At 45.4% G+C, this 21409-nt stretch overlaps 9 protein-coding genes across 9 annotated transcripts; 7 read left to right on the top strand and 2 right to left on the bottom strand. All coding sequences in view use genetic code 12, as the record gives it.

Annotated features, from left to right (window-relative positions):
- Positions 1–1903: 1903 nt before the first annotated feature.
- On the top strand, positions 1904–2971 carry HPD1 (Hpd1p; the record flags this gene model as incomplete). Its single annotated transcript, XM_029036602.2, has 1 exon — positions 1904–2971. The coding sequence occupies one exon, from the start codon at positions 1904–1906 to the stop codon at positions 2969–2971; it is 1068 nt and encodes a 355-aa protein (XP_028888699.1).
- A 194-nt stretch (positions 2972–3165) lies between these two features.
- On the bottom strand, positions 3166–5900 carry CJI96_0004349 (uncharacterized protein; the record flags this gene model as incomplete). The annotated part of the gene is made up of 2 exons (XM_054702202.1): positions 3166–4036; positions 4339–5900. 2 exons carry the CDS (start codon positions 5898–5900, stop codon positions 3166–3168), a joined length of 2433 nt encoding a protein of 810 aa, XP_054558177.1.
- Positions 5901–7509: 1609 nt separating this feature from the next.
- On the top strand, positions 7510–10503 carry TFC4 (transcription factor TFIIIC subunit TFC4; the record flags this gene model as incomplete). The annotated part of the gene is made up of 1 exon (XM_029036600.2): positions 7510–10503. One exon carries the CDS (start codon positions 7510–7512, stop codon positions 10501–10503), a length of 2994 nt encoding a protein of 997 aa, XP_028888697.2.
- A 920-nt stretch (positions 10504–11423) lies between these two features.
- On the top strand, positions 11424–12395 carry CJI96_0004347 (uncharacterized protein; the record flags this gene model as incomplete). Its single annotated transcript, XM_029036598.1, has 1 exon — positions 11424–12395. The coding sequence occupies one exon, from the start codon at positions 11424–11426 to the stop codon at positions 12393–12395; it is 972 nt and encodes a 323-aa protein (XP_028888695.1).
- Positions 12396–13210: 815 nt separating this feature from the next.
- RIT1 (tRNA A64-2'-O-ribosylphosphate transferase) lies at positions 13211–14578 on the top strand (the record flags this gene model as incomplete). Its single annotated transcript, XM_029036597.2, has 1 exon — positions 13211–14578. One exon carries the CDS (start codon positions 13211–13213, stop codon positions 14576–14578), a length of 1368 nt encoding a protein of 455 aa, XP_028888694.2.
- A 291-nt stretch (positions 14579–14869) lies between these two features.
- On the top strand, positions 14870–15616 carry CJI96_0004345 (putative serine hydrolase; the record flags this gene model as incomplete). The annotated part of the gene is made up of 1 exon (XM_029036596.2): positions 14870–15616. One exon carries the CDS (start codon positions 14870–14872, stop codon positions 15614–15616), a length of 747 nt encoding a protein of 248 aa, XP_028888693.2.
- Positions 15617–16263: 647 nt separating this feature from the next.
- On the top strand, positions 16264–17937 carry ABD1 (mRNA (guanine-N7)-methyltransferase; the record flags this gene model as incomplete). The annotated part of the gene is made up of 1 exon (XM_029036595.2): positions 16264–17937. One exon carries the CDS (start codon positions 16264–16266, stop codon positions 17935–17937), a length of 1674 nt encoding a protein of 557 aa, XP_028888692.2.
- A 6-nt stretch (positions 17938–17943) lies between these two features.
- Positions 17944–19227, bottom strand: CJI96_0004343 (phosphoinositide 5-phosphatase INP54; the record flags this gene model as incomplete). The annotated part of the gene is made up of 1 exon (XM_029036594.1): positions 17944–19227. The coding sequence occupies one exon, from the start codon at positions 19225–19227 to the stop codon at positions 17944–17946; it is 1284 nt and encodes a 427-aa protein (XP_028888691.1).
- Positions 19228–19528: 301 nt separating this feature from the next.
- Positions 19529–21070, top strand: CJI96_0004342 (SF3a splicing factor complex subunit PRP9; the record flags this gene model as incomplete). The annotated part of the gene is made up of 1 exon (XM_029036593.1): positions 19529–21070. The coding sequence occupies one exon, from the start codon at positions 19529–19531 to the stop codon at positions 21068–21070; it is 1542 nt and encodes a 513-aa protein (XP_028888690.1).
- Positions 21071–21409: the final 339 nt, after the last annotated feature.

The raw sequence follows: 21409 nt of genomic DNA, 5'->3' as shown, positions 1-21409 counted from the left end.
ACGAAGTGTAGGGAGAATTGAAGATTTCGGCGGAATTGTAGAGTGGAAAATTCGGAGCGGAATTGCGAACCCGACCCCACAAAATGGGACGATCGAGAGAAAAGTCTCGAAAAGGGAAGATTTGATGGAGGGGACGTTTGATGGAGGGAGGATTTGATCTGTAGATGGTGATTTGTAAAAGAACTTAATAGATGGTGTTGGTTTTGCCAGAGAATGGTCAATGTCCTCAATGGTTGCAAATCGCCGTGGATATGGCTCACAAGGTAGAAGCATAGTAAATGTTCAGTACCTGAAATTTTTGTAAAAGACCAGATATTATGTTTGTCGTTGAGGTCAATTGCTGCTCAAGAAACTGACTGAACTGCTTTTGTTCCTTTTCTGACTCAAGTGCTACCCTCCTTCAAGACCAATACTACCATGGGGCTGCGAATGGCTACAAATGCCGTTGCGGGGCTACATAGTTAGAGGGCACCCACTGGCGCCAACTAACCAAAACGGTAGGACATAGGTAGATTGAAGGGACATTTGGAATTTTGGGTTGACCCCCTTCGGTTATATTTTGTTAGCGGCACGGAGCTCGATTGGTATTTTTGGCACCTGGCGCTTTCAGTCCCACCAGTTAAACTGCCTTGTTTGATTGTGAGGCCCGCTCATAACAAGAATATGGGGCTTTTTTAGTATTTAGCTTGCATTAGAAAGATAAAGACATGTGTCAGAGTTGTTTGGTTGTAGCGAACGTACAGAGAAAAGACTAGAGTATTGTGATGCGTCTTAAAGCACACATGATGCTTAGAGTGAGGTGAAAGTACCAAGATCATACACATCAAGTTTTTTAACTAATCTTCCATAGTTTTCAAACAAACAATTTGCGTCTAATATCTTTCGTGTTATACCATCTTGATGAGAAGGAGAGTCCCTTGAAGTCCATGGGTTGCGTAGCATAAGAATGGCTGCAAAATATGCTGACAAGTGATCCACCGAGTAAAGGCTACCGTTTTTGAAGCAAATATTTGGTAATGGATCTTCTTAGACTGCCATGTCTTTATTATAATCGTCAGTTGCATGTCAATGCAATGGATTCGGTTTACGGCAGTCGTGTGTCAATACCTTCACATTTCTTCCTCGTAGCCTGTGAGACTTTCAGCAGAGACCATCTACTGCGATCTTCAACCTCGACGCCAATTACGCAATTTAAAGATCGTACGAGTACACCTCAGAGTCACACGAGGCTTGATAATTCGTTCTTTCCTGGCTCTCCCATTAGAGCTTACCACAAACGTACGGTCTCCACGTCTTGTGGCAAGCACAAGAACTGTAGCCACACTGACTCAATTGTACTGTCTTTTTGTTGAGTTTTATAATATCAATCTTTCACCACCATGTTTCTGCCAATTTTTCACCTCTCAGTTTTTGTGACACTTACACAGTCAATTGTGAAAAACTTCTCACCAGAAGAACTCCTCGGGCACAAGCACACCAGGGCAACAGTAGAGGCAACCAAAGCTAAAATCATCCAAAGAGCTCTACCATATCATCCTTTTAAGACACGCACTTCATTGGCTGTCCGTCCTCGGGCATCCACCGCTAGCGCTATAACCACGAAGCACAGCGGTCTTTCATGTGCATTTCTCACCACATGCTGATTTCAGACGTAGTCGAAGCTGAAAACGTACACTGCCGTCAAAACACTGAATTATCTTGCTTAATCAGAGCTCCATGGTCGAAATCCTCGTAGAAATTATTACCTTCCCAAAAACTTCCTCTTGGTGGTTGGGCTGGGGGCTTCCACGGCTAGTCTCGGCTAATGCACGGAACTGTACAAAGCTTTTGTGGGGTACAAAGGATAAATAGAGCCCATTTTCCACACCTCCAGATCAGTGCAAATAACGACCTATTCCCAGCAATGTCCCTTCGGTTTGCTCGCTTTTTGTCCACCACGCCCACGCTCCGGGCCAACTACGGCTTCATCGGCCTTGGCCAGATGGGCCAGCACATGGCAAGACACATATATGCGAAAATGGAGCCTCTGGATAAGTTGTATGTTTTCGACACGGTGCCCGAGGCCACGGCTTCGTTTGTGGACACGGTCACTCAGCAGAAACCAGAGGCCAAGAGTCAACTCCACACATTGGACGCCATTCCAAAATTCGTCACCGACGTGGACGCTCAGTTGGACTTTATCGTGCTGATGGTGCCTGAGGGAAAGCACGTCAAGGGAGTGGTAAGCGAGCTCGTGGACGCTTATAAGAAGAACCCTCAGACGGGACTGACGACGTTCTTGGACTCGTCTACCATTGACATCCCTACCTCGGTTGAGGTGCACCAGATGGTGAAGAAGGAGCTCCCTGAGTTTGATTTCATCGACACCCCAGTATCTGGAGGTGTTGCTGGCGCCAGAAAGGGAACTTTGTCGTTCATGCTTTCTCGTGAAGACCACAAGGACGTAGCTCCTGATTTGGTCAAGTTGTTGAACATGATGGGCACCAACATCTTTCCCTGTGGGAAGAACCACGGTGCAGGTTTGGCTGCAAAATTGTCCAACAACTACTTGTTGGCCGTGACCAACTTGGCTGTGGCTGACTCGTTTCAATTGGCCAAGTCCTTTGGCTTGAACTTGCAGCACTACGCCAAGCTCGTTTCGGTTTCTACTGGTAAGTCGTGGGCTTCTGTTGACAACTGCCCAATCCCTGGAGTGTACCCTGAGAACAACTTGCCTGCTGATGTGGGCTACAAGGGCGGTTTCATTACCAAGTTGACAAAGAAGGACTTGGTTTTGGCTACTGACTGCGCCAACCAGTACGACCGTGCGTTGTTTTTGGGCCCCACGGCAAGAAAGTGGTACTTGAAGGCTTGTGAGCGTGAAGACTTGGGTTCTCGTGACTTGGGTGTGTTGTACGAATGGCTTGGGGAGCTTGAGGAGAAGAACGGCGAGTATGTCGACAAGAAGACCTCTGAGAGCTTCAAGGTCTGATCACCTCCATCTGGATAGAAAATCAAATAGCGTGTTTAAAATAGCGTAGGCAACGCCACAAGCGGCATATATTTATAAAATTAACCTACACTTCAGACTTGTCTTGTATCTATCAGTATTCTTCTATGCATTAGAAATCTATACTCAATCCAATAACATACTAGGTTGCGCTTCGGCTTCATATTACAGTCACCCTACCGCACAGGTTCATTAACATCTTTGGAGACGTTGCCTCTGAATCCTTCATGGGCCTTTTCTCCTGAAGAATTGGTCACCTCACTGATGATCTCACTACGTGCCGAGCTCGAGGTCAGCGCTCTTTCTGTGGAACCTGACGAGGGGAGTTCGCTGCTGGGCACAACACCAAACGACTTTTGTCTCTCTTTGTGAATAGCGGCATCGCTCTGGGTCTCTTCATGGTAATGCTTCTTGAGACGAGGGTTTTTGAAAAAATGATTCTCGACTCCGGTGTGTCCAAAAGTGACTTGATCCATCAAGTCTGCCATGCTAGTGTTCTTGATAGCACTAGGACGCCTTCCTTGATCAAACAGTGATGTGCTCAAGTTGTCCTCCGTGTAGCCCTCGTTCAATGTCAAGAGTGGAAGAGTCTGGTCGAGTGGTAAGTCAACATCATCAGCCAGCACCACAGAAGAGCGCCTCGTGGCCAATGGGCCAAGTTCAGGCGACACGGGACCACTTTTGAACAGGTTAATATCAGATAGATCCAAATCGTCCTCAGTTTCCGGGATACGAAGGCTCCTCGATTGCCTCATGAGATGAGCTTCTGCGTCTTCGGGTTTGGCGTTTTGCTGGTTGCCAGATGCAGCTTGACTCTCGCTATGGGTCAGATCGAATTGTCTGCTGAGCATATCTTTGATACCAGAGGAGTCCACACCGGTGTCAGCTACCGTACGAGGCGCCTCAGCAGGAATAAACTCCTTTGAGCTTCCAGTGTTCTCGTTTCTGACCGGCGAGGTTGCCGGATCTTCCTTCTCGTACGCTGGTGGAAGTATGCCCTCGACAGAGGTCAAAGCTTCAAAAGAGGGTGGGTTTACCGTTGGACGCCTGCGGTTGTCAGGTACGAGAGGTGATGGAGAATGTGCTGGTGATTGGGGACAAGGCAAGGGCTGAGCCTGTGGCAGCCCAATAGAATCAACTTGATTCTCAGTAGGCGAGTAAAGATTTGCTTCAAGATGAATACGATGGTCTTTTTCGATTGGCTCACCACTATTCGAGAGATGATAGAACAGATGTGGCGTGCCCGCACGAGATGTTCCACGATGGCGATTGGAAGAGCCTTCCGAGTGCGCCGGTGAGTCAGGTCTGAAGCTGTACCCGTGAAGCGCAGAAAATAACAGGTGACCCACCCTTGCAGTTGGTCAATAGCAGTTACATCTGGAGACATTGGCGGCGACAGAGGAGCATATTGAGGTAACGGCTCGGGCTGCTCAGGCCGATCGTAAGCTGGAAGCAATGTGTTGCAGTGAGCTGCATAAGGTGAGCACAAATGGATTGGTGAGTCGATGGAAATCTCGAAATGTTTTCGTTTCTCTGGGTTGGACGGGTCCTTCCTCGAAATTCGAAGGGATATTTTGATCCAGTGGTCACATTGGATGGTCTCGAACGATGTGTCTGGATGCATGGCGAAGTTGTACTTCTTGTTGATAGTTGAGGGCACAAACATTTGAAACTCAAGTTCTCTTGGAAGAATCTCGTCATCTTCACTGCCTATGTCAGGTCCATCATCTGTCAAGCAACCCGACTTTGAGAGAAGCGACTTATTCTGCTTCGCCTTGTGTTCCAACAACAAAAATTTTCTCGTTGGCTCTGCCCTATGCACGGTTTTGTTACGGCAGTAGTAATTACAATTTTCTGTGATAGACACACGGATCCTGTGAAGGGCCACTTTGCCGTATAGAGGGATGAATTTGAACGAAATGGGCACGTAAGTATCAAGCACAATGGATTTGCTGCCCACAAGAATCTCGTATCGTAGCTGGTCTTCCCAGTCACGCTCGATGAATATAGGCTCGTTTTCCTCAACACTATTATCAGAGGGTATACGCACCACGCTTACAGGTAACCGTGCCACTAGATTCGTCTTAAACGCGCCTGTTCTGATAATATTAGCTTCGAGGGCATAAAAGACCCTTCCGAAGTTGGCGTCCACAGACTCAGGCGACAGCGCTGGAAGAGGATGTTCGAAATTGTATACGTAGTCGCCCGGCATGAAGTAGCCGGGCTTGGGGGTACTGGCGGTAGCGGCGGAGTTGGCCTCCGAGGCGGAACCCGTCGAGAGGGCTGTAGTCAAATCCTGAAACGACGTCACTGGAGTAATTGCCGGCGCCGGCGACGGCGAATTGCCTCTGGTAGTCGCTCTGTTGATGAGACTGGCGGCAAAACCCTTGGCGGTATCGACCGGGTTTTGATTCAGTTGCCAGGAGTCGTTTAGACTGAAATGAGAAATGTCTTCTTGATTCTTTTGTAGCAGCAGAGGAAGTGGTCTGACAAAATCAGCACCAAAGTTGAAAGTATGGCTATCAACGTGGTAGAAGGGCCAGGTATGGTTGATCAACTCATTTACCTCGGCGTAGTGGGACCGTTTGGGGGGAATCCCCTCGGGCCACTCTGTTCGCTGAATACCTTTAAAATGCAACAGGACGCTTTTCACTCTGGCAGGCTTCAAAATACGAAGCACTAAGCACCCTCTTAGCAAGGACGGTGGCCTCGTCTCATATTCGGCGGGCTTGTACCCTTGAAGAAACAAGTGCTGCTCAGCTGGCACAATGAAAACTTGTACAGACAGCAGCAGTGCATGAGGCAGAGCAGGAAGATTGGGTATGTATACTTCTTCTTCCGGGTTTTCCTCTCTAGCCGGAGAAAGTGCTAACGAGGCCTGGGGGAACAACGGAGACCTTGCCGAGTTCATCGCTGACGTGAGTATATATCGTGATAGTCAGGATAGGTTTGTGTGGGGATTCTGCAACGAGCAGAAACAAAAGTTGTGTCTATTAGGTTGTAACGGAAGGAATAGTTTTACGGGAACTGGAATTGGACCATAGGTAACGAGTATCTGGTGAAGCTAACGGCGCATGTGCAGGACGGTAGGTTTTGACAGGCTGCAGCAGAACAAGCAGAATCTAGAGCGAAACGTAAAAGTGAAACTGCTGAGTGTTATTTCTTGAATTATAAGACATCTGCAGATTCACTTGGCTGTTCCGAAAGTGATTTCGGGAGATTTGTGGTGGATTGCAACTATTGGTCGATAACAGACCTGCATGTGACGATAAGCTTCCACGGAAGATTTGCAGCCGATTTTAGCACCAGTTTGAGTTATGGAGATGATGAAAAGAATGACTACGGGGACAGTTCTTTCATCTTAGCCCTCTCCAAAAATAGGAATATGTCCCCAGTCTTGTTTGTCGAAAGTCTTGTGTAGTAAATGTCTCGGAATCGTTACGGAAACTGGCTGCGAAAAATCTCCAGTGAGTCAATCAGTATGTGCATCTTTCCACCAATAGAAAATAGATTAGCAAATCGAACATATTTGATATTAAAATGGTAGTTTCTGTGGTGAAAGCTTGCAGATACATCATATCAAGTTTCTCTTTCCCAAAAATATATATGTGTTTTTAATCAAAGTAAGCACTTCTAGGCAATAATACCAATACTACTCTCTACGTGCTAAACTAACACTCTCATTAGTATTAACAAAACTCTACCCTATAACATGGCTACACTGAACTCTGATGTTTTTAACGCTTTTTCAAGCTCCATTAAGCTTTCTCTTTACAAGTGCAAGGAATTTATGTTTTATAAGTTACAGTATAAGGGGACTATTTTGATTTCAACAGCCCAACAACATATCATCTAAAAATATGAGAAATGATCTTAAAAGATGCTCTCGGTTTAAGCTGACAAAGGAAATAGTAGACGTCCTCAAACAGAGTATAATTGCATCACTCAACATGAAATGTCCCTTGATGTACCGAATACATACGGTACATTCCGTAGTACGAGATTTACTACTTCAAAGTCAAAGATCAAAGAGCACACGAGTAATTGATGGTATCTATCTCATTCTAGCAGCTTCTCTCATACCAAAAGAGGTTCCTTGTGCTGATGATGGTACAGACTACTTTTCGCGGCCATTATAAGACAAAAGGATAAAAGCACATCCATCAAACTATCAAAAAGGAGAACTTGAACTTTTAGGTGGGAGTCTTTCTGACTAGAGCTTTTCATTGGATTGAGATTCTCTGTAAGATTCAGTCTATAACTTGTTGTAGTAGATATTCACGTTTCTTCACTCACATAGTCTTGTTCACTTACAAGATACAACGAATATAAACGCAGATTTCAAACGTCCAGATACATTTAGGTGATTGGCTCTCTCCGCATAGTCACCGAGCCATTTAAAGCACCAAATTCGGTTTCTTTCATAGCATCGATGACTCCCACCTATAACCTTATGCCTGCACACACCCCACATAAACAACCCGGTAACACCAGCATTCTTTCCTTTGCAAGCTTCTTCAATGGCGGCTGCACAAGAAGATATGCAAAACCCTTTGTCAGATTTCAGCCTGGCTCTGGGACTGGAGTACAACACTGAACTGGAATACGACGACGATATCATCTCTGAGGATGAAGATATCGATCCTGCCTTACCTCGTGCTTCCAGATCTAAAGGAGGAAAGCTGAAGAAACCGAGTGCTAGTGAGGCCAGAGCTGCTCAATTGACTCGTCAAATCTACGCTGATTTTGATGCTGTTGATGAAGAAAATCCTCAACCTGTGATCTTCTCGGATGACGAATATGACGATGAGGATTATGTGGATGAGGAGAATCAGATGGATATAGACGACGAAGGCGATCTTTTAAGTAATTTGAGAAGCGCTGCTCACATGAAAAGAAAGGGTCCAAAAAGCTCCCAGGGATACAAAAGGCAGGTGATGCGTAGTAAAGAGATGGACCCGGAGTTGAGAACATACATGTCTCGAGCCAATGCTGCCTTTGTTCGTGGGGACCTCGAGTCAGCCTGGAAGAGTTACATTGACGTCATCAAGATTGACAATAAGAACTTCAATGCTTACAAGACGTTGGCTGAAATCAGCCAAATGCAAGGTAACTATGGAAGAAGCTGCTGCTACATGTTTATGGCAGCTCTCTCGAGCCCGTCAGATACTGGTTTATGGGGCCAGGTTGCTGAACTTAGTACTGAACTCGGTTTTATTGACCAGGCCATATACTGTTACACGAGGGCAATTGCTGCCAAGAATAACGAGCACGACTATGAGCATATTCTCAACCGTTCCCAGCTATATAAGGAAAAGAAACAGTTTGGCCGTGCTCTTGAGGGTTTGCAAAGACTTCAGACCCAATATCCCGAGGAGAGTGATGTGGTTAAGGTTTTAGCCGAGGTGTATGTGGCTCAGAGGAGAAACAACGACGCTATTAACTTGTACATGCGTATGTTGGAGCGAAACATGAATCCTAGTGATGCTATCAAGGTGCCGCGCTTCGGTTGGTCTGAACTCAATATCTTATTGGAGCTCTATATCAATCAGGAATCCTGGATTCAGGCAATTAGCGTCTTGAAGCTAGTTGCTCGATGGATCCAGAGGAGAAGTGACGAAACATGGTGGGATGAACAGGACGACGATGCTGAATTTGATGACAGACGCCCTCTTGCTATTCGGAAAAAGAAACCCCAGATGTTCGAAAAATGCGTGAATAGGCCGCATCATTTGCCTATCGATATCAGGTTCAAGTTAGGGTGCCTACGTCTAGAGTTGGACCAGAAAGACGAAGCTGTTACCCATTTACGCTTCTTGAATCGTGAAGCGGACAAGCGAGACGTTGCAGACTTATTTTACAGTGCGGGCAAAAATCTAGAGTTAAAGGGACACTACGAGGAAGCGATCAGTTTTCTTAAGGAGGTCGATGATGATGATCTCACAACAGACACGGCGATCCATTTGGGACAATGCTACTATGAGCTCGGTGATTTTAAGAATGCAAAAGTCCAATCTTTGAAAGCTCTTCGAGGTGATCCAGATAATGTGGATGTCAAATTGAATTTAGTCCAGGCACTTATTGGTTTAGACGAAAGAGATGCAGCAAAAAAACTTCTCCAAGAGATCGAGAATGATTCTCTTAATAAAAGAGACAAAGAGGACAAAGCTGCCGAATCTTCAATTCTCGATGATGAAGATAACCTAGCGCTCATAGGAAGTGCAAGAAATTACAAAGACACGAAGAAGGAGGCGATGACAGAGGAAAAAAAAGCCGAAATTGAAAAGACGGCAACAAGGATGGTGCTCGAAAAGTTTAGCCGAATGGAAAAGTTACAGGAGCAGATAGACCGGAACAACAATGTAGCGGCGATGGCATGGATGAAACTTGCGTCGCAGCTCATTGACATGTTCACTAGTATCAAAGCTTTCTTTCCTAGGAGTACACGTGATGGTTTTCGTGGGGTCGTGATGTATCTTCGCCGCAAGCAAGATCTGGATATCTATAATAGATTGGCAAGGATTCATAACCTCTATGAGGGAATTTCTGACACAACTGCATCCAAAGCTACTCTTATTTCAAAATCGGAGTTTCGTGGTCTAACCTACGATCAATGGCTCTATATCTTTGTTCAAAACGCTCTTCTCCTCCGTTATTTTAATAACGACATCAAGGAAGCAGTCAATATCTTGGAAGTTGCTTTTGATGTGAATGTGTTCATACAAGATAAACAGAGGCTGATGCTACTTCGTCTTGCACGACTCTCACTTGCTATTAATCAGCAAGACTTCATTGTCTCTGTGTGCAACAACGTTCGTTATGTTCTATCATCCACACAGTTTTCCTCGACTATTTATGCCACTTTTATGTGTTGCTTCGCCTCTGGAATCTCCGCCTGGGCAGCTTTCAGCAACTATAACCATCAGAAATACTTTTTAAGACAGCTCAAAGCGTACGACTCATTGCGAACTTCGACTGAAGTTTCGGGCGCTGCTCATGTTACTGTTGATGTGAAGAATATGAAATTCGACAAGGAGCTCCCCCTGTTACTCTACATCTACGCCTGTCTCCTTGGAAGCAACCGTACCTTCTCATCACCAATCGTTTACCTTACAAGGGCTTACAAAGAATACTATAACGATCCAACCATATGCCTCATGCTTGGTTTAGCACATGTGCATCGCTCGATGCAAAGAAACTCGTCCAACAGACACATGCAACTTCTACAAGGCATCAGCTATCTTTTGGAGTATAAAGAGCATAGAAGTGTCAACAGCACCATCTACGAAAAGCAAGAAATCGAATACAACTTTGGTCGTTTGTTCCATATGCTAGGTCTTCCTGCTCTTGCGATCGACCACTACAACAAAGTACTAAGTTTTCACGAACAGCTTCAAAATGACCCCGATTATGATTTACTGATCGATGCAGCCTACAATTTGACTCTCATCTACACGATTAACGGAAACACAAAGATGACCCAAAACCTCACGAATAAATACCTAACCATTTAAGAGTGCAGAATGCAGTACATTTGTGTCTCATCAAGGGCTTTCTCATACAAACGACTTCCGCTTACCTACCCTTCTGTCAATGGTCCGCCTTAAACACAGATACATTCTTTTCGATATACTTTACCCACCAGTCTCTGACCCTCGAACCGGCACGCAAAGAGAGAAGTTCTCAACTTTTTGCAACAATCCCAAAGATACCCTTTTGACATTGCACGCGCCATCACCAGCATCGATCAACTCAAAATCGATAGCCAATATTCTACGAAACGCAGTAGCCGAACACTACGGTGAAATTGCTGCAGGAGGAGTTGGGAATCTGATAATTGTGAAATACTTCAGCAACAAGACATCTACTGGTATCATACGATGCAGTCGCCAGGATTTTCAGCAGGTAATGGCAGCCATAGCGCTTGTGACAAAAGTAGATAACTATGATGCGGTAATGAGGTGTGTTCATGTCAGTGGCACCATCCGAAAGTGTGAACAATTCTCTATAAGGAGGAATAAGCTGTTGATCATCCAGCTAGGTCGCGATAATGAGATGGTAAATGGGCTCAACGAGTTTGTTGAAATGTTCAAAGACAGTGGGAAGGATTCTGATGAGGAATAATTGGAAGAGGATTTCAGCATGAATCATCTTCACTATGGATATGTTGACGTCTCTGAGGGGCATTGGGCCCTGAAATATCATCTGAGATATTTTGAACTAAGCAGAATCTTAGACTATATGAATAAGGTTCCCTTTTCGAGCAACAAAGTGATCATGGCCAAATTGAGTATTTACTTTCAAGGACCACCTGCGGTTGGGTTTGGAAGCAAATGGTGGTGGTTTATTATAAGAGGCCTGCATATACTTCTTCTGCGTGTTGGAACACATAAGCAGCGAAGCTTTTGTATCAATTACAACATTACCGGCTATAATGCCGCTCCTGAATATTTTACAGCAAATACAGCGAAAAGGACAAATTCAAAGGCCAGTTCAATCTGGACAGACTCACAATGGTGGGAAAACTACACCTCAGCCTCCTTCACAACTACGAAGATCACCATCGAGTGGCCCAGAGAAACCAATCGATCCTGTAGTGGCAAAACTCAAAGCAGCTCGAAAGGCAGAGCGAGAACGAAAAGAAGCCGAGGCACGTGCGAAGAAAGGACAACCTCCCAAGAAGGAGACTAAACCTAAGGCGTCAGAGAAACCCAGGCTAACGACTCTGATGAAGGAAAAATCCAAAAGCCCTATGAACATGGCGCCCACGCCACCTCCACGGGACAAAAAACCGAAAGTTTCATTCTCACAGTTGATGAAGAAGGCGTCTCTGATAGACCAGAGCAAGATGTCTATCCACATACGAGCAAAAACCAAATCACCGGATCCACCAAAGCCTGATAAGCGCAAGTTGCAGACAGGTGAGGTGAGAGGTATGCCACCGAAAGGTATGCAGCGGGTCAAGAGACCTGAACCTCTGACGAAAGCGACAGAGGCGGCAACAGCACCGAAGGCACTGCGGATTCCTATCCCAGCAAGGCGGCCTAATTCACAACTCGAGGAGAAGCTTCGGCAGAAAAAGCCACAAGTGGATAGAAGAGATGGCAGGGGACACTATGAAGAGGAAGATGACCTGGACATGGGCTCGTTTATCGCGTCAGACGAAGAGGAAGAGCAGTACCCTCGGGATTATGATCGAGATGAAATTTGGGCGATGTTCAATCGTGGACGCAAGCGGCAGTTCCATGATGACTACGATTCGGATGATATGGAGGCCACCGGAGCTGAAATTCTCGAAGAAGAGGCCCGGTCGAAGAAGAGAGCCATGGAAGAGGACCGTAGAGAGATGGAAGAGGAACAGAGACTTGCTGAGCTCAAAAGACGCAGAAAAGCCAAGGCTCTTTGAGCATGTTGGGAAACGTTGATAGCATTGAACATTAGCATGATGATATGAGGTTGTAGATGGAGAGTAGAGCTGGATGATTTGGGAACATGCAACGACAACGAGGTACTGATCAGAAGTCAAGGCGAGTGAGAGGGCAGTCCATTATTTGCGCTTCATAGGAGAGATGAAGTCATAGAACGAACTGTCCACGATCTTGTAAGAAGTTGAAATCTCCACCGTAACGTCTGTGCATTAGCAATATTTCGCAGGCAATGCCACATTCATACAAATTGAGTAACATACCCTCTGCCTAGAAAAATTAAGCCCACAATTCAAACTGAGAGCTTAATCGAACCTTTTTTTGTCCATACAACTAGTCCCACAACAAGCATAAGTCAAGTTTTCTCTAACTTTTCCCTCTTGTTGATGAACAGTGAGGGAAGGAGCTTCATAGTATGGATTTGACCGACACCACCATAAATGAAACGGAATCGATATCGTGCAGAATATCTAATATGGAGTCAAGATCAGGAATAAATAATGATGCCTTTATCCCTTCTACTGGAATGTGTCTTATATCGTGTGGCTGCCGGCGGTTGCAAATATGTCGTCGCGTGGTCAGTGGAAGTACTCACAGTCAAGTTCCCACACAGACATCGTATAACAAAATAAAGCATACCACTGTACTCCTCCCATTCTCAAGACACACATTTTGATCTTTTAAACTCAATTCCCACCACATTGGTGCAGCTGACTCAACCACTGCTGAGGCAAGCACGACATTGTCGCGCCTCCCACATACTCCATCCCATCACCTCCATCTGACAGCTTCCCCCATGAACTACAAGGAGGCCGTCAAGGAGCTCCGGCGAGAGCCGCTTCTTCTTCGAAATAGGCTCTACTCTATACTTGTAGACGCTCAGTACGTCGAGCAATTTGCAGCTTTGCAATTGCCTCTCGTGGCCAACGAGCGGTGTGGCCTCTGGTACGTGAAGCCTCATCTTCTCCGTGAAACAGCCTATTTTAAGTCCACCGACGGCCATACGGGCCAATGGAAGTTCTCACTAAGGAGACTCAACTTCCACTTGTTGCCGCTATTCAAAGAGTTTGGCGGAATTGTGCTTGTAGACTCCACAAGAAAGGGCAAGTTGATTCCGGATGCCTTGCTGAAGACAGTGCCCATCTGGTGTGCTGTTTTGAACTATGTGATGTTCGAAGGACAAGAAACTAAGTGGGACGCACAGAAAGACTGCTGGCTTCGAACACCTCGGGAGATGGTGCTGGAAAGCGAACATTGTGCCATTGTGGAGAGGATTCCTCAGTTTGCCGAGGAACTCAAGCGATTGGGGTTGATTCTGAAGAAAAAGTTGATTGAAAAGTTGGGTGCCCTCAAACCTTTGGTGCCAGTTTGGAGATATCCGGGACAGAAAGTACAGAATCAGACACTGAGTGATTACTTTGTGGTGATGTGTGTTACCGCGCTGGCAGTGTCACTTAGTGAATCAACTCCCCACTTTCATTATGTTCAAGGTGCAGCCGACGACCACGAGCTCTGGGCCACGAGCGAAGTGTGCAATGGTAATCTAGATGCTAAGTTGTTTTGGGAAATGTTACTGTGCGAGAACGAGGAGTTACGGGTGATAGATCCCCACACAGGGAATCTCTTCAATTGGCTTTCTGATGGGGAGCTTGTCAAGAGATTGAATGAGATTTACAAAGGAAGAGTTATGGCGCAGCAGCTGCCGCTTGAGTTGACTGCCTTGGGAGAAACTGGCATCTTCATAGGTGCGATTGATAGAGACTTGAGTGCCAAAGAGGTGGACCAGTTTGATGCGGTGATGGTTCTCTCGGATAAACACAGAACCGATAGTGATGAAAACAAAAAGTGCCGTGTCCTCAAGTATATGGTTGAGGACGGGAAGCTTGGGTCAAAGAAGCTTCGAACGCTTCTTCCACAGATCATGGGTGCGGTGGCAGACTGCAGAACCGTTCTAGTATTGTGCAACTCTGGCAAGGATTTTTCTGTCGGAGTTGTCTTGTGCATTTTGTGTCAAAGATTTGACACCTCCTGGAAATCCTCCTCGAGCCATTTGGTCAACAAAGACGTCATCAAGCAGCATTTAGGAAAGATTGCTGACTACACGAAAATAAACCCGAGCAGGAACACTCTTCAGAGTGTCAACACATTCCTCATGGGAAGGTAATAAGGTGGAAGGTCATGATTACAGCTCATAGAATATGGCCAGACTAAGTTTCGCAGCCGCTATACCAAGCGAAGCAGCTTCACGATTCCCACCAAACAAAAGGACAAAAAAAAAGTTGATAGAACGATAAAAAAATGGAGATGTTCACCACCCAATACAATCATTTTCACCACTTTGTCATGAAAAATTCTTCACAACTTGTCTTCCCAAAGCAGCAGATGGCGCACTCATCTATACATACTGCGATTAACCCCAACCTTCAAACTAATTCCGCCTTCTTCTTGCAACCAAATGCCACGCTTTCTCTGTTTGCCCGGATACCTCCAAAGCGGGCGTGTCTTTGCAGAAAAGTTGTCCGGGTTGCGTAAAATGCTCACCAAGAAACTAGGCTACGAGCTCGAGTACATTGACCCGCCCATCTTGATCCACAAGAAAGAGCTGCTTCCATTCCAGCTTGGAACTGACGAGACCGAAAGTGAGCAGAGGTGGAACGATCTAGTCTCAAAGAACGTTAATAGGTGCTGGTGGGATTATCACGATGGGATCTACGAGCATTTCCAAGAAGCATACGACTACTTGGTAGACTATATTAGAAAAAACGGTCCTTACGATGGGATCTTGGGGTTTTCTCAGGGAGCTGCCATGGCGGCCATCATGGCTAACACGATTGCTTCTCACGAAGGGCTAGCTGAATTTAAAGTGGCCGTTTTGTTCTCTGGATTTGCATTTACTATCTCCAGCAGAGATGCCAAAACCGATGAGGAGCTGGTGGACGACTTCGCTGCGAGACTGTCGTTGAATAAACTGTACGAGAAGTACTATAAAAGAGGAAAGCTGGACACGACGTTTGTTTCCATTTACGGAAAAGAGGATGCAGTTGTCCCGCCAGCGAGGTCTCAGTACTTGAACAGGTTGTATGGAAACGCTGTGAATGTCTTCACACATGACGGTGGGCATTTTGTGCCGAATAAGAAGGATGTATTGCAGCCCATTGTGGATGTAATATGGGGAGCCATCGAGTTAAAGCCATTCCTTTGAGACGGGAAGAAAGGGTTCTCGAGATGGAATAAAGCGTCAGATTCACCAACAATGATCAATGGTTGTGGAGAATGGTATGCTGAACATTTGACGAGATGAGAGAGTCTCACTCAGACAATTAGAGAAAAGATGGTTGGCCACAAGGATTCCAACCCATATAGATATGCACATATATTAACGACAACGCCATGAATGAAAAAGTGGGCAATCGTAGTGTTGAGAATTTTATTGGTGCTGGACAAAATTTGGGAGAGATACGAGTAATTGATGAGATTTGGAAGATACTCACGGTGCCGCTATGGCTTGATACTTATCTCAAAGTGTGAATCACAACTCCGATAATGGGGTTGAATTTGTGGACCAATTGACTTTGCTCTGCTTGTTGTAAGCGTGAAGTACTTCCAAGCTCCGTTTTGCAGCCATTTTCCAACAGCGAGCAAATGGTCGGAGAATGCATAAATCCACTTCATAGATATAACGATAAGCAGCTATGTTCAGAACTCAAACTATCTTTTTTTTTAATTTTTTATTTTTTGCCGTGTTTGGAGTAATAATCTCACTATCTCCAATTTTCCTTTCCTCTATGTGTTTGTCTTGCATATGGAAAACATCTTCATCAACACTTCAGAAACATAGTATATTTACCAATGTCTGAAACAACAGATAGTAATGACAGCCCGAGCGCAGAGACAGCCACAAATGGGCCAAAAACTTCCTATCTAGGAGATAAAGTGGACAATTCACGAGAAGAAGTGCCGTCTAACGATGACACTAGCAACGAAAATGGACGTAAGCGTCTGGCTGAACCTTCAGACTCAGAACTGAAAAGACCCCACACTGAAGAGACGCCAGAATTCATTCAGGCTCTCTCAAGAAAAGATCACCTGGCTACTCCCGTGCCAGCGTCTTCCTCAGTGTACAAGGAAACCAAGAAAGAGCTTCCAGCATGGATGAAAAGTAAAGCGCAGCCTTCGGAAGCCAACAAGTACGACAAGTACGGCGGGAGACTGTCTAGAGCACGAGAAATTGCGTCAGACTCGCTGAAGTACGACAAGTATGCCAAATATGCCGCTAAGGATGACAAGTACCTGAAATACGGAGCTAGACCTGAAAATAGAGATACGCGAGTTATTCGCCGTGAAACTCCTGAGCCAGACAGGGAATCTCGAAGAACACACCGTGAAAGAGAACAATCTGAGGTTTCTGTGGATGGAGAGCCTTCAGTAGCAGCATACACGAATGTGCCTTCACTAGGTGGAGCAGGGCAGAAAAGCGAATACAGAACTTTTCAGAGCAGCATAGCCCACAAGGAGAACAAGGACATCAGTAGCATTGTGAGACAGCATTATAACCAAAGAACATTCCAGCTGAGGATGCAAGGGTCAAGAACGAGGTCACCCATTTATAAGCTTCGAAACTTCAATAATGCAATCAAGTACATGTTGCTTGGAAACCACGTCAAGAGACTGCTGCCTGGAGCTCAACTAGTATTTCTTGACTTGTGTTGTGGTAAAGGTGGTGACTTGAATAAGTGTGAATTTGTCCATGTGGATCAGTACATTGGTATAGACATTTCGGATGCATCTGTGAAGGAGGCGTTCAAGAGGTACTCTCAAAACAAGGCGAGATTCATACCGCAAAACCCACAAGCCAAGAGATCTCGAGACTCAAAACGATACAATTTTGAAGCTTGCTTTGCCACTGGTGACTTGTTCACATACACTTTGCCCGAGATTCTAGAGCCCAATTTCCCGGGTATCATGGACGGTTTGTTTCCTATTGACTGTGTGAGCATACAATTTTCATTTCATTACGCTTGGGAGACAGAGTCTAAAGTTCGTACAATACTTACAAATATTACAAGGTCGTTGAGACCCGGTGGAACTTTCATTGGCACGATACCCTCGTCTGACTTCATCAGGGATAAGATTGTCAAGAAAGAATTCAATGACCACAATACGTTTGGCAATGAGTTGTACCACGTCAGGTTTGAGAAGGATCCACCAGAGGACGGTATTTTCAGAGAGCCCTTTGGAAACAGGTACGACTATTTTTTGAAAGATGCCGTTGACGACGTTCCTGAATATGTGGTGCCTTTTGAATGCCTAAGGTCTTTGTGTGAAGATTTTGGTTTGATCTTGAAGTATAAAAAGAATTTCATTGACATCTTCAACCAGGAGATACCGAAATACTTCAGCAAACTTAATAAGAATTTAGTTGATGGTATGAAGCGTGCAGACGGAAAGTACGGTGTGGAGGGCGCCGAGAAAGAAGCTGTTGCATTCTACGTTGGGTTTGTATTCGAGAAACTCGGGAATTAGTTCTCCTCAACGACTCAAATAGATCAAGATCCAGATCAACAAAAATGCAACGAGAAGTGTGAGTCTGCCCTTGGGAGTGCTTCCAAGCCACACACCGTACCCCAAACTTGTGTCTGCAACACGCCTTACTAGCAATTGCTTCAACTTATCAATAGCAGTGCATTTCATGTACATCAGAGTGGGCCCACTCACAAGATCATCTTCTTCCGGAAGCAGCATTTCTTGTCTAGTAGCTTGAGTAACATGTCGACTAGGCACCGCACTGGGCAAAATGACGAGATTGCCATTATGGCCGATCATACTTTCTGGGGCGTCGTGGGGGACTGTGATATGAAGGTATACTGGCCTATGGTCCGACCTCAAGTATGTGTCAATGCTGTTGTAAGCGTGTACTTCAGGTGCATTCTTTCTATAGGTATTCTGAAACAAGATCCTATCGCACCACAGCGGACACCTCTTGCTGTTGTAAATAGCAGTGTTGGGGTGATATTTATAAGTTGGTGTGAAGGAGATACATGCCTCTGAGAAGCCGGTGAAGACGTCGCCATTGGACTTGCCTTGCAAGAGCTCATCATACTTCAAGACAAGCTTTTCCACATCTTCTTTCAGGTAGCTTTCATGGGTCTGATCGCGCAATCTCGAGAGCTCAGCAGTGGGGAGCTCGTCTCCGGGATTCTTACACGTCCTAAAATTCAAATCTCCCATGAAAAACCCATGAGACGTTGGTTTCAAAAAACTGTACCCATCTCCAAAATCCAATGCCCGCATCACTGTCCACACGTTCTTTACCCGTCTCTGGTAGTACACTTCACCTTCGTAAGCTCCCAAGTGAGCATTAGCAAACGTGAGTTCGGTAGGCTCAGACTCCTCACAAACATAGCGCACCCTGATACCTGCTCCCCCTTTCAAAGACGAACCTCCATTCCCACAGCTGACTGTAGCCGTTTTGCAATCCCTAAATCTCAGCGGAAACGGTGTGATAGCAAAGATCCCTGTAGCACCCACATGGCAAAAGCCAATGGTGGTAAAGTTGAGGCCGTGGCCATACTTGTTCCTTAGCGTATCAAGAGCAATTCTGTTTTCTTGTATCAAATGAAAAGTCGCAGGCTCTTCAAAGCAGCTGTCCATCACTGAGCAGAATTCCTGGAAGCCAAACACATACAAATGACAAGGCTCTTCGGGTAGCGCCGGCGCCACGCTCGAGATGTAGTCTGCAGCATGCAAGGGCTGCTTTGCCACGTTGAAGGTGGTAAGAAATAATGAGATTTTCGAATCTCTCTCAGAAACCATGACTCAATTGGAGATAGTGAAGGTGATCAATTGGAGGAGTAGCTATTGATGCTGCGGTACTGCATCAGTGACCGATAAGGCCAGTGGCAGGGGTATAGCAATATCACTCAAGTAGAGCGATGAGGGTGCTAAAAATGAAAGGATAAGAAACCAAAGACTCACAATCTGCCAATTTGGCTCTCTTCTCTTGATTTCACGAGATATGATGCTGTGAAGGCTGGATCCCAACTTGCACTATACGCAGGACAAACTTGTAAGCAATCTGTAGTGTCTCACATTTGCAACCTCATCTCTTCAGAACATGTCGCTTTTGGAGGCCCAACGACAGCTTCTTGAGGAAAATGATGCCATCGAGGTGGCTGTGGCGAAAAGATTTCGCAAGTTTCCTGCTTTGGCTGAAAAGTGCAATATTGACAGAGATCATGAGCTAGTGCCCAAGAAGAAGAGGTCTCACAAGGAAACGGTACTTCTGGAGAACGAGCTCAAGTTTTTCGATGAAACGTATAAGAATAACAGAATGAGGATGAAGGAACAATTAAGCTCCAAAACGGAGCTCGTCAGTGAGATCAACGTGTTCAAGGATCCAAAAATGAAGTTCTATCTGATTCTAGATGCAATGAAGGAGCTCAGTGAAAAGAGACAGGACAAGCTAGGGTCTCTTCGGAATACACTTTCGATGGTGCTTCCCTACCTGAGTGCTACAGAAGAGGATAGAAAGGCTGACTCAAATAAAGTGAAGAGAAGGTGTCTTCTCTCGAGTATGGGTACCCATATAGGTGAGCATCTTGCAGAAGTTTTCAATGAGGTGGAACTGTTTGGGCAGTTTGTGGACTTATCCTACTTTTACGAGCAGTACAAGCTCTTAGTTCCAGCTAATGTATCGTACACTGAGTACCTACGAAAGTTTGCGTTGTTTCCGTATGAGACTTTCAAGGCAGACGAGTATAAGAGGTACTTAAACAGGCTTCTTGAGTATCTTCTACGTTTTCATCAACTCACACATCCACTTACTGATGTCACAAAAATCCTACATGACATTGACGAAAATTCATCGGAATACCAAGTAAGAAACAACACGGAAGACGCCAGGAACGACGGCGTGCCTGATGAGGAAGGCAAGGTGTTCTGTCGTGCTTGCCACAAAATATTTGCCAAAGAGTCTGTTTACAAAGCACATTTGGATGGCAAAAAGCATAAGAAGAACCAGAAAGTGGCCGAGGACAACAGCGCACCTTCTACAACGAACAGCAACTACAAATTGGAGCAACAGATCTCCAAACTAGCTAGCCTCCTCAAGCCCACGATAGATGCCACTATCAACCATATCGAGCGCAGAGCAGTGGCGTCAGAACGTGAAAAATTGATCGAGGATACGGCATTAGCGCAGGAAGATTCTGAGTATACCGCTACAGACACTGATGCCGGCGACTCGTCTCACAGTGAGGAGGACGACGACGATGACTTGCTAACCAAGCATCTCCCTCTCGGCACTGACGGTGCTCCCATCCCACTCTGGCTATATAAACTTCAGGGCCTTCACCGGAGCTACGTTTGCGAGATCTGTGGTAACATCAAATACAAAGGAAGACAGCAGTTTGACAAACATTTCAGCCTGGCGAAGCATGTGTTTGGGCTCCGATGTCTTGGAGTGGACGATGACGACATAATCAACTTTGCTGGTATATCTAGTATCCACGAGGCCAATGAGCTTTGGAGCAAGTTAAAGAAGGCAAAAAAGAATCTCGAAAACACGATAGAAAATGCAGTGGAGGTTGAAGATGACGAAGGGAACGTCATGCCGGAAAAGGACTATATCGAGCTCAAGAGGCAGGGCCTTCTTTGAGTGATTTGTGGCCCTGTATATCATTAACATAAATGTGTCAAAAAATTATGTAAGATGGTCTCAAAATGTTACCTCTTGAGTCCTGCTCATTCTTTAGAGCTAATCACTCTCTTGCCGCCTTACAGAGAGCGAAAAAGCTTTTATGATCGTTAGAGTACTGAAGCGTTCAATCAGAAGAATGGTAGAGGACTGACTTACAACGATATGTGTCTGGTAAATAATAAGGGACCAAGCACGCATTGGGATCGTCTAGCAGCTAATACTGACCTGTACAGAATAAGATTCGTATTGGAGAAAGCATATCCTACTGTTTTTCCCAACGATTAACACATATCACCG

This window comes from Candidozyma auris, chromosome 5, assembly GCF_003013715.1.
Source record: "Candidozyma auris chromosome 5, complete sequence".
Lineage (NCBI taxonomy): Eukaryota > Fungi > Ascomycota > Pichiomycetes > Serinales > Metschnikowiaceae > Candidozyma > Candidozyma auris.
This window is presented reverse-complemented; position numbering and strand designations above follow the sequence as displayed.